The 13,359-nt window shown below is 40.9% G+C and overlaps 2 protein-coding genes across 2 annotated transcripts in view; one reads left to right on the top strand and one right to left on the bottom strand.

Moving 5' to 3' along the window:
- Positions 1 to 4,512: 4,512 nt before the first annotated feature.
- On the bottom strand, positions 4,513 to 6,719 carry LOC118430420. The gene is made up of 2 exons (XM_035841281.1): positions 6,593 to 6,719; positions 4,513 to 6,208 (listed from the first exon to the last, which is right to left on the bottom strand). Exon 2 carries the CDS (start codon positions 6,195 to 6,197, stop codon positions 4,986 to 4,988), a length of 1,212 nt encoding a protein of 403 aa, XP_035697174.1. The 5' UTR covers positions 6,198 to 6,208; positions 6,593 to 6,719; the 3' UTR covers positions 4,513 to 4,985.
- A 5,990-nt stretch (positions 6,720 to 12,709) lies between these two features.
- Positions 12,710 to 13,359, top strand: part of LOC118430125 — a 21,169-nt gene continuing 20,519 nt past the window's right edge. Inside the window, exon 1 of the mRNA XM_035840836.1 lies at positions 12,710 to 12,770. Within this exon, the coding sequence (XP_035696729.1) occupies positions 12,710 to 12,770 (61 nt within the window). The remainder of the gene's footprint in view (positions 12,771 to 13,359) is intronic.

Here is a 13,359-nt window from a genome sequence, read left to right as displayed (position 1 = left end):
ATTGTGGTATCGTTTTAATACTGTGTAGTATGATGAGTGAGAAAAGTCATAATGACTATTATTACAACTTTTCAACTTATAAAAGTGTCAACAAAAATCAGGGATCTAAATGTTAGTAACGCAACATATTCGTAGCATAAGGTCAACAAATACCAAAACATGCGGCTGTCGTAGGCATCTTTTTGATTTCTTTCAGGAAAGACAAGGATACTGAAATATACATTTGCTGACACTAGTATCAGAGTTTTTGGTTGCATTATGGTTTGCATAAAGAGGGGGCTATTACACAAACAATGTTCTGAAAAATGAAATTTCTGATCAGTATTTTCACTACCAACCTTTGAACTTTAAAGGAGAGTACTGCCAAGTTTTTTCATTGTAGCAACACATTGTTACTTGCTAAATGCTGTACTTAAGAAATTCAGGGTACTATGATATGACTTTTTATTTGAACTTTGTTTTCTTTATTGTGCTTCACACAGCTTAAATAAAAACATTGATTTTGACAAAGGAAAACAACTTGTGTCTTTACTGATGTGCAAAAACAAATGATATTGCTAGCATACATAAATAAACTTTTAAGTTAGAACAAACATTCTACATGTTGGATAGATATCAAATGTGCTGTTTAAAAATTGATGATTATGTGATATTAAATGAAACATACAACATCGTCTAAGTATTGTATATTCTAGCTTGCTGTAGATATAAGGGTGCCTCCCAACTTTCATTGACCCATTTAGCTGACATCTATAAAAATATACCATTATGCCTGAAGTAAGCATATATTTCCCTGAAATACTCGTCTTCTTGATAAAGTTCTGTTTCTGAAAAATCAAGCCCATCTTTGTAGTCACTGCCCATGTCCGTTGCTAGTGCCACTTTGTATCTAAACAGAATCCTTTGCTTTACAGTCTTGAGAATGACGTTTCTTGCCGTGTCTTCGAACACAGACGGGCTGTCGAAATACCTCATCTCTAGGTAAAGTTTGTACCACCTTTTCAGTCCAAGATTTTCCAACTTCTGCGAATTATTTGGATCGAAATACGAGTGGTAAGAACACAGAACATCGTCAAAGATGTTGGCCAACACTTCCAGGCAAAAATCTGGGTTTCCAGTTCGGTTGAGGCATACGAAACATGAGTCGTTCAAGTATAGAGATGTTTCGTTTTCGTGGATGTGGTCGAAAGTTGAGTTGGCGCATGTCAGGTTCTGGTAACATCCGGGGACTGGGGAGAGCGTGTCCAGGTGAGTGAGGAAGTCCTGGGTGCTGACCAAGTCTCTGACGTCATCAAAGACGGCACAGTTGGTGAAGGACAGGGTCACAAAGGTGACAGCTACCGCACAGACAAAGTGTGGCGTCACCCTCATATTTCCTATTGATAATGAAATAAATTTCTATTAGAGATTAAGTCATCAAAATTATACCAAGAAAGAAAGAACTAGAACATAAGTTGTAAGTACAGCAGTTTCTTTGCTTACAAATACTACGATATATCTAGGATATTATGTAGAAGCTTCTAGTGACAAATGGGCGGTGAAAGCAGAGCAATCAAATAAGGCTGAACAAGTCTGGATGCTAGGCTGCATGCATTACTGTTCTTTTGGGTTGCCATTAAGACAATCAGTGACTGAAAATGATTGTTGGTGTTTATGTATTAAGTTACACCACACTTGTACAGTGGCGTATGATTTCTTTGAGCGTTAGCGCCTTTTTATAAAAAAAACTAGCTCCAATGCAAAGACAAGGCTTGGTGTGACATAGAAACGAACCCAATCGCAAGAAGAGCACATGTCAATTATACGCTTTATACGGAATAGCATTCCCGCCTTAAAATCAGACATTTTCCAATATGTCTTGTGCAACTCCTGAACCTACATATGACCTTAATTTGTTCAATGGAGCATTTTATCTTGCTGGGAAAGCCTTTCACCTGGTTAAACATCGCGGACTGAGCCTACGAACGCTATACAATTACAGCACTGCCTCTTGCCATTGTAAGCGTATATAAATGCTCGCGTTGGGAAATAAAAATGTCTTTACTTAGCGGCGTAGACATTTTTACGACTGTTCATTCTTTGAGCGCAAACAATGCTCCCCTAGCTACCAGAACTTTTACCTCTAACGCTGGACGTTTTACACGCAGTGAATCTAGCTGTTGATTTTTTTAAACCACTGAAAAACACACATTCTATGTACGTTTCCTAAGACATATTATCATGAAATCTGTAATTATAATGATTATTTGAACAAGTATGCCCCTTCGTTTACCAGTGGAACGCAGGGGAACAGGTAGTGACATTCTTCAAAGACGGTTCGTTGCACAGGTATAATTCGCCCACAAGGAATGTTTTTGAATGTTTACCGTTACACAAATAGTCGGCCTTTTGCAATTGTTTGCGGTTGACAAGGTCACTTCAATCATGTAAAAAACAACATGGGACGCTCTTTTCTCAGGCTCTGGCTATGCCTTTAATCGTTGTTCTGTCAATGTGTTCGTTATTTCGCTTGTTCCTTTCAAAAGCTAAGGCTTGAAAGAAGAGGCTAGACTTATCTCCACGTAAATACTTGCTCAACAGTTTTGCAGCACCCCGAGTGTAGTCAATTTTGCAAGAATTTCCCTTGCCAGTGAATACTTTGGGCTATTGGGGGAGATGCACTTCAGCTAGCCTGGGTACCAACCTCCGTTGTATTAAACCTATGACTCAATCTTTTCGCTTGCTTATAACGGCTTGCAAGTGAAAAGATTGAGCCTGCGTTTACCGTGATGGAGAATGGTACCCAGGCTACACGGCTTCTGCATGGGAAGACACTTCTGTATAGCGTAGCACAAGAAAAACAAAGAAGGAAGACAACAAAAATAAAATCTACCATCGTTTGCTTTGCCCAGTCGCTCTGACCAACTGACTAAGTCTGTTTTCGTAATACACAATACCTTCGGAATTATGTGTATTGAGTGTCCGCCCCGACAGTGCAGTTTATCCTATGTATTTCAAGCATTATCTCGAATAGATATGTCCCACTGAGTTAGTTAATATTCAACACCTCTTGACACCTTTGATACTAAAAAGCAATGAATAGGTGACCAGACAAATCAATTGGTACTAAGCAAACACAATGACGATGCCCTGTCATAATCGGTGGACTTTGAAGGTTTTCGATTATTCTGTTTTGCAGATTGACTGATTGTTTCTCATTTTTTTCCCACCAACATGCTGTATGACAGATTGTAATGGTTGGGAGAATGGGTATGGATTATGTAGGCCAGACGGACGCATGAGGAAGTAGAAAATCGAATTATTCGCCACAGGGGGCGGAAATTTTGTCCCACCGTTACGCATCGATTGAGGCATGAATAAGTATCCAACGTACATGTAACATTCTTCAACTGAATAGAAGGTCATTACGTATAAATTTTTCATTGCACGCAACATAAACTCAATGCCAAACGTTTCATGAAATACGGCATTGTAATCAATGTATTGTAGGTCTGGGTTTCTATCGTCTTGAAATACAATCTGCCGCACTCTTGTTGGCAGAATTATGATACAAACAACCTGACATTGGTATATGGACACAAAGGTGGGTTCTTAGGGTTCGTATCTAATGTTGAAAGCCAGCGTGAACGAAAGACATCGTATGGTCGACCCTTAAAATGTTTTGACTGGAAACATATCAGTTACAATGCAGTGACTCTGTTGTTTATGACTGATAGGGTTTCTTAGACATCGTCCTACCAGTATTGGACACATGCTGTCGACTCAGCATTCCCCCATTTTATGCGCATTTTGTGCCCCAAAGGAGGGTGTGTAAAACCAATGATATTATAGAAGATGTCCTTGGTAAAGGAGACGTCCTTGTCTCATCTTTCTAAAGCGGTACGAAGTAGGTTGTTTGTAAAACAGGCTTACCTTAAGAAACTTTTGTAACTCAATTCTTCAATGAAAATGCGTCTTCTAGATCTAGATCTCCTTGCGATGTGTTTAGCTAAACGCTGTTTCCCACAACAGCAGGACAGATATGCAGGTCTGTAGGATTGCTGCTGCTCCACTGGGCTGTTGCCTGGTTGGTAATGTGGTGAGAACGGCCGCACAATGCACCGTGATGAGGAGGTATTCTTCACTCACTACAGACCGTATCAAAGTACGCAGCACAACAGTGACGACGGACGTCCGGACTGTACCACTCGGCAGGGGAGCATTGTTTTTACGTCCCTTTATTTCGAATTCTATATGCTCAGTTTTGTAATCAAGCCAACACTTTACTCATAAACTTGCATTCTGGTTCAACTTGTATTCTGGTTTGACAGAGTCGCACGCAGTCTTAGAATAGCAGACTGAGAGAGATATTAAAGATGTTCTCTTTGAAAAAGCACAGTCAGACGACAAGCAAACGCCAATCACAAATATAGTTAAACGTCTGACGTCACTGAAATTGGCGCAATACAACTGTCCTGTATACCATAAAGACTATTAATAACTAACCATGTATCTAAATGATATACACAGCAATGCGTGGCCAATTTATGGTATTTTATTATTTCAATTCATGAAAATGACATTAAAAAGAGTCTGAAAATAGATGTAGGTCGTCGTGGGTTACGAAATAACTGCATCTTACGCTGGAGTAACTTGACCTCCTTTCAAAAATTACTAAGCACGCAACACGCATTTTAAAGTAGTGTCAATCATATCCATTTCTGCAAACAAACTCATAACGTTACACTCACTGTTCAAATCACAGAAAAATAACAATACCGGTATGAGTTATCGTCAGTTTCAAGCTCACTGATAAATGTACAATATTATTAATTACTTTGTTACTGAGCAGCAAAGACTTGGTCAGAAAACTGTTAAGTTTCATGCTGCACTTCGCACAAGTACCGCATGGTGCCAGACACCTGCGTACCTCTGAAGGGTTTGGTTTGGTCTCGATCGGATCTCCATTAGTGACCATTACTTAGGGTACCACCAATAAAACTTGCTCACACATCTGCCGAGGTTATTGTCAAGGTGTCAGGTTTCTGCAAGATCGCCCCAGAGTCCTGTGTTTCCAGACCCAGCCAGGCCAGTATGCCGGCCCTACCGGACATCTCCTCGACCCTGCTGACAATGTTCCGCGGTTTCATCACATCGCACGTAGCGGGGTGGATGTAAAAACGGCGCTTGGTTCTCCTACTGTCTACAACCCTCTCCCACTCCCTGGCATCGTCTTTAGAGACATTTAAGTCGCAGTGATTGTTGGTCTTGACATGGTCGATTTTTTCTTGGGGCTTGTCAGCCATAGATGAAAGTTTGTTCAACCACTCTCCCACCTTAGCGGCTGTAAGATCAGAAGCCCCCGACGTCTCCTTGTCTTCCTGTGCCGCTTTTGACTGCTGATGGTCTTTCTGCCGTGTTGTTGCTGTTTGGTGCGCGATGGAGGGTAGGCAGACGTTAGACGATCCAGTCGACGTCGACGTTGCGCCAACATCGGGGGCGATGGTCTCACATGGTTCAGATGGCTTGCTGATTTTCTGGAATTCCTGCGAAACGCCATCCGTGTTGCAATGGAAGTTTTCCTTTTGCAGACGCGGCCTCCCCACCAGAAGCTGATGACGCACTCTTGGCGGCGTGCTGATGAGATGATGGTCTTCTCTTTCCAATTCAAGCATCTTCTTACGGAAGCAGTCGCTGGCTGTGAGCGCTCTGCTGTGTGTTTCCTTCCTGTCTTTTTGCTTGCTCTGACACCGGTTTTCGGTTGTCCCGCTAGGTGTCGTCTCGGGTAGTGAGCATGAGCGGACGTGAATCGCAGACGCGGCTTCACGTTCTTTGGAGGTATCATTCTTAGTATCCTCCTTGATGCATCCCACATTTCTTCTCGGACCAAACTCTGTAACTGGCCTTCTATTGTTGTTCTTCTTCCAGGTCTCGCTCGAGACCATCCCAACCTCATGCTTCGTTGGAGACAGCGACCGCATCTTGCACTGGGTGCTTTGGAGGTTCCGAAGTCTTCCCTGGAAAAGTTTCTTCTCTTGTGCCGTGTTCTTCATGAACACTGTGTTTTCCTTTTCAAACTGTTGAAGGAGCACTTTTCTCTTTCTCTCTTCTTGATCGTTCATCGCACGAACTTTCACGATCGTCTCGGCGTTTCTGGCCGGAGGGTATGTCGTATGTATGGACGTCATTGTCTTTTTGTGACCATATATGCTGGGCATGTTACGTTGTCCTGAAAGAGTTTAGAGTTGTCTATTAGTCTTGGAGACAGAGTAAATCACGTATCTTCATGGGGCGCAATATCAAACAACGAATAAAACACTATGCATGTATATGGAAATTTGCTTTTGCCACGGTATCTACACGAAAGTAGTATACTAGCCGCCTGTCATTCGAAAGTTGAAAAACTTGCAGTATGTTCAAAATGCCATTCCAACATTCCTCTTAGTTATTTTAGCGCAGGTCTTTTCATCGCCAGCTACCTAAATCAAAAACATGCCCAGTATCTACCAAAATCACAATTATTCCGTCAAACTTAGTATTTACACGCACGTATTTACACTACATAAGAAAGACTGGTGGATCTCTTCAACCTTGAATACTTAAGTTACCTCACCTGTTTTCTCACTGTGATATTCTTTTAAGAGCTGTTAGAATCTTTCATCAGGCTAGTAAACGAATAATGGAGTTCTACTTTTTTCTGTCTGAAGGTGACGAATGCCTCTTACCAAATGATACTTTGTTGGTGTGCGCCAGGTTTATATACGCTGTTGTCCGATATCTTGCCAAAACATGGTCCATTCATTCAGGACTGGACCCACATCCTGCGTACTCTTAAATCTTACGTCACCCTTCCGACCTGTTGACCAGATCTGTTACCCAATGAAAACATCGCTAACAAACGCAGGTTCGGATCAAATGTTGGGCATGAAAAAGCGTCACATCTTTAGGTTTCGTTTGCTGGAATCATAAACAACGTTGGTTATGCAAATCCTTTAGTGACGTTTTTTCAACAATCATTTTGTTTGCTGATGTTTGGTATAATTTTGGGACCCATTCAAGCTGCATACTTTCAAGAACTAAAAAGGGGGTAAAAATGTACGCAACAAAAACTGGCAAAGCAAAACACCCAAGATGTACCCTCGTGCAGGCTTTATAAGGTCATTGCATTGTAAGGTCATTGCCTTGAAACATTCACGACTATACGTCACAAAGCTGAATTATTCTATTTCATTGCTTTGATTGACGTTTAGATGAGGCTGTTTAACTCAACTACTCGAAGATGGAATGTCCTGAGTTTTAACCGTTAATTATAAACCGTGGCGCACCCCTAATCTAATAGATATACAAATTAGGCAAATGTGTTGTTTTCTTGCTTTACTCCAAATATACATAAACGTGCCTTGGCAGAAGACCTGCTGAAACATTTACTTAGCTCACTATGTTTTACTAGTCCGAGCAGAAATTAATCCAGAATTACTAGTTTTACTTTTAAACAATGTTCATTGTGAATATAAATACATAAGATATCTAGCTTAAAATGGCAAAATGCAATGAGCAACCAGCATATTCTCTTATGCGAAAAATCCTACCCTGTGCTCGTTTACACAATCTCTCGCTGACTGAGGTTAATGACCCCCTCCTAGGTGGTTGCAACTCTGGGCCGGCGCCGGCCAATAGGAGCGCGAAAAATTCTATCCCGTCCGTCCAGTTTTTGATTTAGACTTATTGAAGACCGAATTCAAAGACCTATAGCCAGCCTGACTGAGTCACATGTATAAGGATCGACAAGAAGCAAAGGTACCTGAAGAAAAGTTTATTCCAATTTCCAACTTTCTGTTGCTTGGTGATCCACAAAACAAAACTTAGAATAACTTTTGAAATAACCTTTACATTTATAGCGGTGACTATTAGTGTTTGCAAAAGTATCCTTCTGGCGGTTTGAACACAAGACGGTAATGTTGTATCAACATAGCGATATCAGTTCACAGAGAACAAATACATCACTGTTTAAATCCAACAAGACTTGCTTTGACGGCTGCATGGTTGCGTCCTGTTAATTGTTCTTACAGCGCAGTAGGAATGCAAAAGGCCCTTTTCTATTGTACAACGAGTTTCAAAGCAATATATCTTCAACCAATACATTAATCAATCAATGAATCAAACAATCAATCGATCAATCTGTCTTTATCCAAAAGAATCAGGCAGTAACATACAAGAGTATGATTCTTAATATAATTATGTTGAATATATATAAATGAAATTCATTTCTTAAATAGATGTAAAACAATATCGTGTATAAAGTCAGTCGACAACACCTTACGGACATATCTCTTTAGAAGAAATATAAAGGGGAAATATAAATAAATATAAAGTCCCTCGAGAAGATAAGTCTCGAGAAGGTATTATTACCAGAAATCTAAATTCTGTTATATTATCTTAATCGTTATATTTATTGTCACCAAAATATGCAGATTGATTTCAATAACTTAATTGTTTCAATTCCTAGAGACTTGTATATAGCCTATAATTTCTACCATTATATTGCTGAAAGAAAAAAAAATCATAGAACGAACACGCGAACTTTTTATAAGTTAAACACGCAGGCCACCTGCAGTCCCGAGTCGTGTGCTCGTCCATTGGTCGTGTCAGAGCTTTATTCCTACATATTGGAAGGGAAAAGAGATCTGTCAAATATGTATAGCCTTTATATATGGACCAATAAGACCCATTCAAACTGCAATGAAGTGACACAGAATACATAAGTTTATAACATAAATGCAAATAACCAAACGCTGTTTAGATAAAGCTCGCACATATGATTTAGACAAGCCTGATACAGCTGTGCTTGGTATTAGTAGATAGGAGATAGAGTTGCTAATAGTAGTACCTTGAAAAGCCTTTGCCAGAGACGATGTTTGCCATGACGAAGGGCACGACTGGCGAAAATCATCTTCTTATCGTGTTTATGGGTAGCCTTCTTCCTCTTCTTGACCTTCAACGGTAACCTACGTGAACATTTAGAGAAGTAGAAAAGTTAAGATTATCTTCGAAAAGAGAACGTGCTTATTTTGCAAACAAACAATTAGTGAAATAAGTGAATACTAATTCTGGCCTTTAAAAAAAGGAAAGACTGATATCAGTTTTTACCTGTGTTCCTCGTCGTCGGATGCAGGAAGAGCAGAGGGGTCCGCACGCTTACTATGTCCCTCGAGTAAAGACCACAACTCATCATACTTGTCCGCCCACTTCTTGCGCGAATCGGATTTTGCCCTTTGTCCTTTATCCTGAATAAAGTAAAGAGAGAAGTCGGCTAGTATAGCTTAAAAGTACACAACCAAGACACAACCAAGGCAACAGGTAATATTGAATAAAATACAGCTAAATCAACGCGTTTCGACATTTTTTTCAAAATTACGTTACAATTTTATTTCAGTGAATATCAGAAGTACCATTGCCTTTTGATTGATCAGCACTCCATTGTTTCTTCCGAGATGCTCTTCAGCCCTTCCACTTTCAATCCCTACCGCTTCCTGGTGACTCTGGGTACGGTACCCAGTTTTCTTATGCTGGTGTTGGAAACGTTTCCCAGCTAGGGCGCGCCCAGTAGACTTCTGATGATGCTTAGAACGATGGTTGGCGTGTTTCAGATGGTGACGCATGGGGGTACTGTCCTGAAAGCGAAATGGAAAGATTAAAAAGTGAATAACAAAAACTCGGAGTACATCTAGCCCCATTGCAAAAATTCGAAACTCCTTTCCACGGCAAACTACTTTTCTGGGCAAACTCTCTTTCCCGGCATTAGAGAACCTTAGCCAACTTTGAAACTAGAGATCCCCCCCCCCCCCTAATAAAAGCCATTCCCACTCGAAGTTTGCGAATGAGGCTAGAGTACTAGTACATGCTGGTGTGTTACGCCGAAGGGCGGTACAGTATAACGTTATACTGGCTATATAGATACAGATACAGATGTACATCGTAATCTACAGAATGTACTTGTACTATGCATCGTGACTACAATGTGAGGAGGAAGTACTACGCTAAACCTGGGAGAAACCTAATCTCCAAGCAGATCCTACGGTAGCATAAGACAGTATCAAAAGCTGCCAGAGGAGCGAAGCCGGCTTAGGAGTGTGTTTTGCTACCAGGGTAGCTTTTGATACTGTCTTATGCTACCGTAGGATCTGCTTGGAGATTAGGAGAAACCCTTACCTCATGAATTGTTGAGGTAACGTGATGGCCTCCAATTGACGGATGGCTTCCATGTTTGTTCAGGTGTTCTGTCTCAACATGAACTTTCACATGAGACTGCAATAAAGCAGAAAAAATTCGATAATGGCTCCTCTTCTGAGGCGTAGCCAAAAGGATGAAATTGTAGTGCAACTTCAGTAGACTAAATATGTATTTTGTTCACCACACTCGTATACTAGATTCTACATACGTCTTGCTTTCTTTCAAGCAAAAGTGTGACCTCACCTTCTGCTGATGCAGGTTGCGGTTGCCATGGTAATGATGGCGAGGACGGGCAGACGCATGCGCACTATGAGGCCCGTGCTTCTTCAGATGGTGAACATTGTCAGCTTTGGGCTAAGATTTTAGAAAAGTCACAGGTTGGATTATTGGTTCACTGTGGAAGGAAATACATTGTGGAGGATAGCGGAACAAATTTGCCTTTAATAACTGAAGTTGGCTTCTAATTCGTAGGTAGTAACTGTATTGAATTTCTTTGTTAAGCACAAAGTTACAGATTGATTGTATGGATCTCACTGTAAATCACCGATTGGAATCTAAGTATAACGTTATTTGTTGAAAACCTTTTTATTCTTCATCGATGTAATGCCGGACTGGTCTTGTCGCTTGGTCTGTGGTTGATTGCGGTGCGCATGCGTATGTTCCATTTTGGGAACATCTTCCTTTGCCTGATAGACAAAGAAAATTCATTCAGATTATTCTCACAACTAGGGCAAGACTGCTGTTTATATAATTATTTGATAACAAGAAAGAGCAGAAGCACACATGCGCATTTTGAGATTACTAGTAATACGAGTAGAAGCTTTTTTTCCAGCAGGGGTACTCCTTGTTAGCGCAGTACATTTCTTTATTAGGAGGAATTAGTGGGTGTGTTTATAGTTTTTCATCCGCTACCTCACTATCTAAGAAAAATTAATTATATTTCTTACCACAACAACTTCCCCTTCTTTGGTGTGGAGAAGCTGGACATGTACAGGTGCAGGTGCCAGCTTGATCTTATGCCGCTGGTTTGCAGTCTGAACTTTCGGGGCGTTAGACTGGTCGGCTTTGGGTAAAACAGACGACCGCGCCTGATGAAATGCAATGACCAGTCCCAAAATAATGACAATTGCGCGGTAAGCCATCGTCTTATTCCCCAAGCGACACCTAGCGTGATTAACAAGAACAAGAGTTGTAGCAAGGAGTACCTACTGTAACCATATCCAAAGTTTATTCTATGTACAGGCGTGTCGGGGACTCATGGCACCCAATGTTCCCACGCTGATGACAGAGGAGAACATGAAGCGTGCCTGAAATGTCAGACAAATGCTTAGCCTTTTCTCTCACTCATTCAGGGGTGGGGAACTTCAAAAGACATGAACGCTGCCCATTTTTGATCCTCTCCTGTCCATAACGTTACCAAATTTTAACTTAACAAACTTAAAACTTCATTATCTTTATGTTCATACGTGTTGAAGGTAATAAATCACTCTTATACGATAAAATAAAATCAAAGTCTGGCTAGAAACATCGTCTCTCACGTCGTATCCATCGTCGTATCCATTTTAATCGTCACTCTCTTCTTACACACACAAATACACGTAGCAACTCCATCACATATTCTATAATCTACAAGAAAGTTACCTGAAAGTTGAACACTGAAATGAAGATAAAGCGATTATAAGCTACTGGCCTCTCATCATACCTGTCTTCAGGAACAATGAGAATAACAAATAACGAAATTAAAGATTGAAATAAGTCATGCTATTATTACCATGAAGAGTGAAGATTTACTAGGAACAGCCAAAGTGATAGATAAAGTAACAATAGCAGAAAAAGCACAAAGACTCGTACCTGAAAACTGGAAAGCAGATTGACAGTATCACTTCTGTCCTGGCAAAGAACAGCTAGGGGGAGATTCAATGACTGAACGACGGGAGAAAATACTTGGTGCATTCATATCGTGTAGCCCTTTTGCCATACTATTCTTAGGAAAATGGAAACTCCCCAACAGATAGTCAGACAACGTTATCATGCGAAGCTCCGAAGTTCTCACGAGGATCGAGGACATGTTGTGATCAGCGAATTAAACGGTAGGAGTTGGGAACGGGCCATGTAAATCTCACATGGAGATTTCAATTGGGTATGAATTAAATTGCAATGTATCAAAATGTGTGGAGTACCTAACCATGAGGAATATTTCACAAATGAACGACAAAGCGTGTGTTTTAATACCAGTACAGCACATAAACACTTCAGATCAATTTTACAAGGGGGCATTACTTGTGACACCACTCAGCGACATTTGTACAAAGTACACCTTGATCACGTGATACAAACACTCATACCCGCAAAATGGCAGCCCGTCTCTCAGCTGGGCGTGGTGGCGCGCGCCTGTAATCCAGCTACCTGGAGGCTGGGGTTGGTGGACCGCTTGAGGCCGGGGGTTCTGTGGCGTGCTGTCCTATGGCGATCGGGCGTCCACGCTAAGTTCGGCATCGATATGGTTACCCCGGGGGAGCCCAGGGCAACCAGGTCGTCTAAGGAGGGACGCACCGGCCCAGGTTGGAAACAAAGCAGGCAAAAGTCCCCGTGTCGATCAGTAGCGGGATCGCGCCCGTGAATAGGCACTGCGTCTCAGCCCGGCCAATACAGTGGGACCCAACTCTTTTTCCTTTTTTTTCGCCATTTGCCGTTTATACCTTTGCGTTTTCGCCACACACAGCTCGGATCCTAAACATCTTCATGGGTTTTCTTTTTTTCGCGGTACATTCTGTAACATGCTGTATTGTGTATTCAGACCTTTCTGCAAATCGTACATAACGCTGATCAGTCCCCCTACGCAGAAAAAAAAACGCAAATACACATAAAAGGATGACAAATACGTTTCAGACCAACTTTAAACTTAAAGCTTAACTACTTTGTCCTGTACTGTGCACAGTTATATACACCCTTAGATATTTGTTCTTGCAGTATATGTATTTATATGTCAGCAGCATGACCTGACTTAAAAATCATAAAATTTACAAAATATTAGTAGACATTTAATTTGTGTAGAAGTATGCAAAATTTGAAGATTATAATGTCTTCATGGAAACATTGCATTGTTTTGTTTTGTTTGATGTGTTTTTGTGAAGTATATGAGATATAAGA

Source organism: Branchiostoma floridae, chromosome 14, assembly GCF_000003815.2.
Source record: "Branchiostoma floridae strain S238N-H82 chromosome 14, Bfl_VNyyK, whole genome shotgun sequence".
Classification (NCBI taxonomy): domain Eukaryota; kingdom Metazoa; phylum Chordata; class Leptocardii; order Amphioxiformes; family Branchiostomatidae; genus Branchiostoma; species Branchiostoma floridae.
This window is presented reverse-complemented; position numbering and strand designations above follow the sequence as displayed.

What these genes read in the sequence shown, in the direction of transcription:
- LOC118430420 (XM_035841281.1), bottom strand. Translation starts at nt 6,197, where the DNA reads ATGCCCAGCATATATGGTCACAAAAAGACAATGACGTCCATACATACG.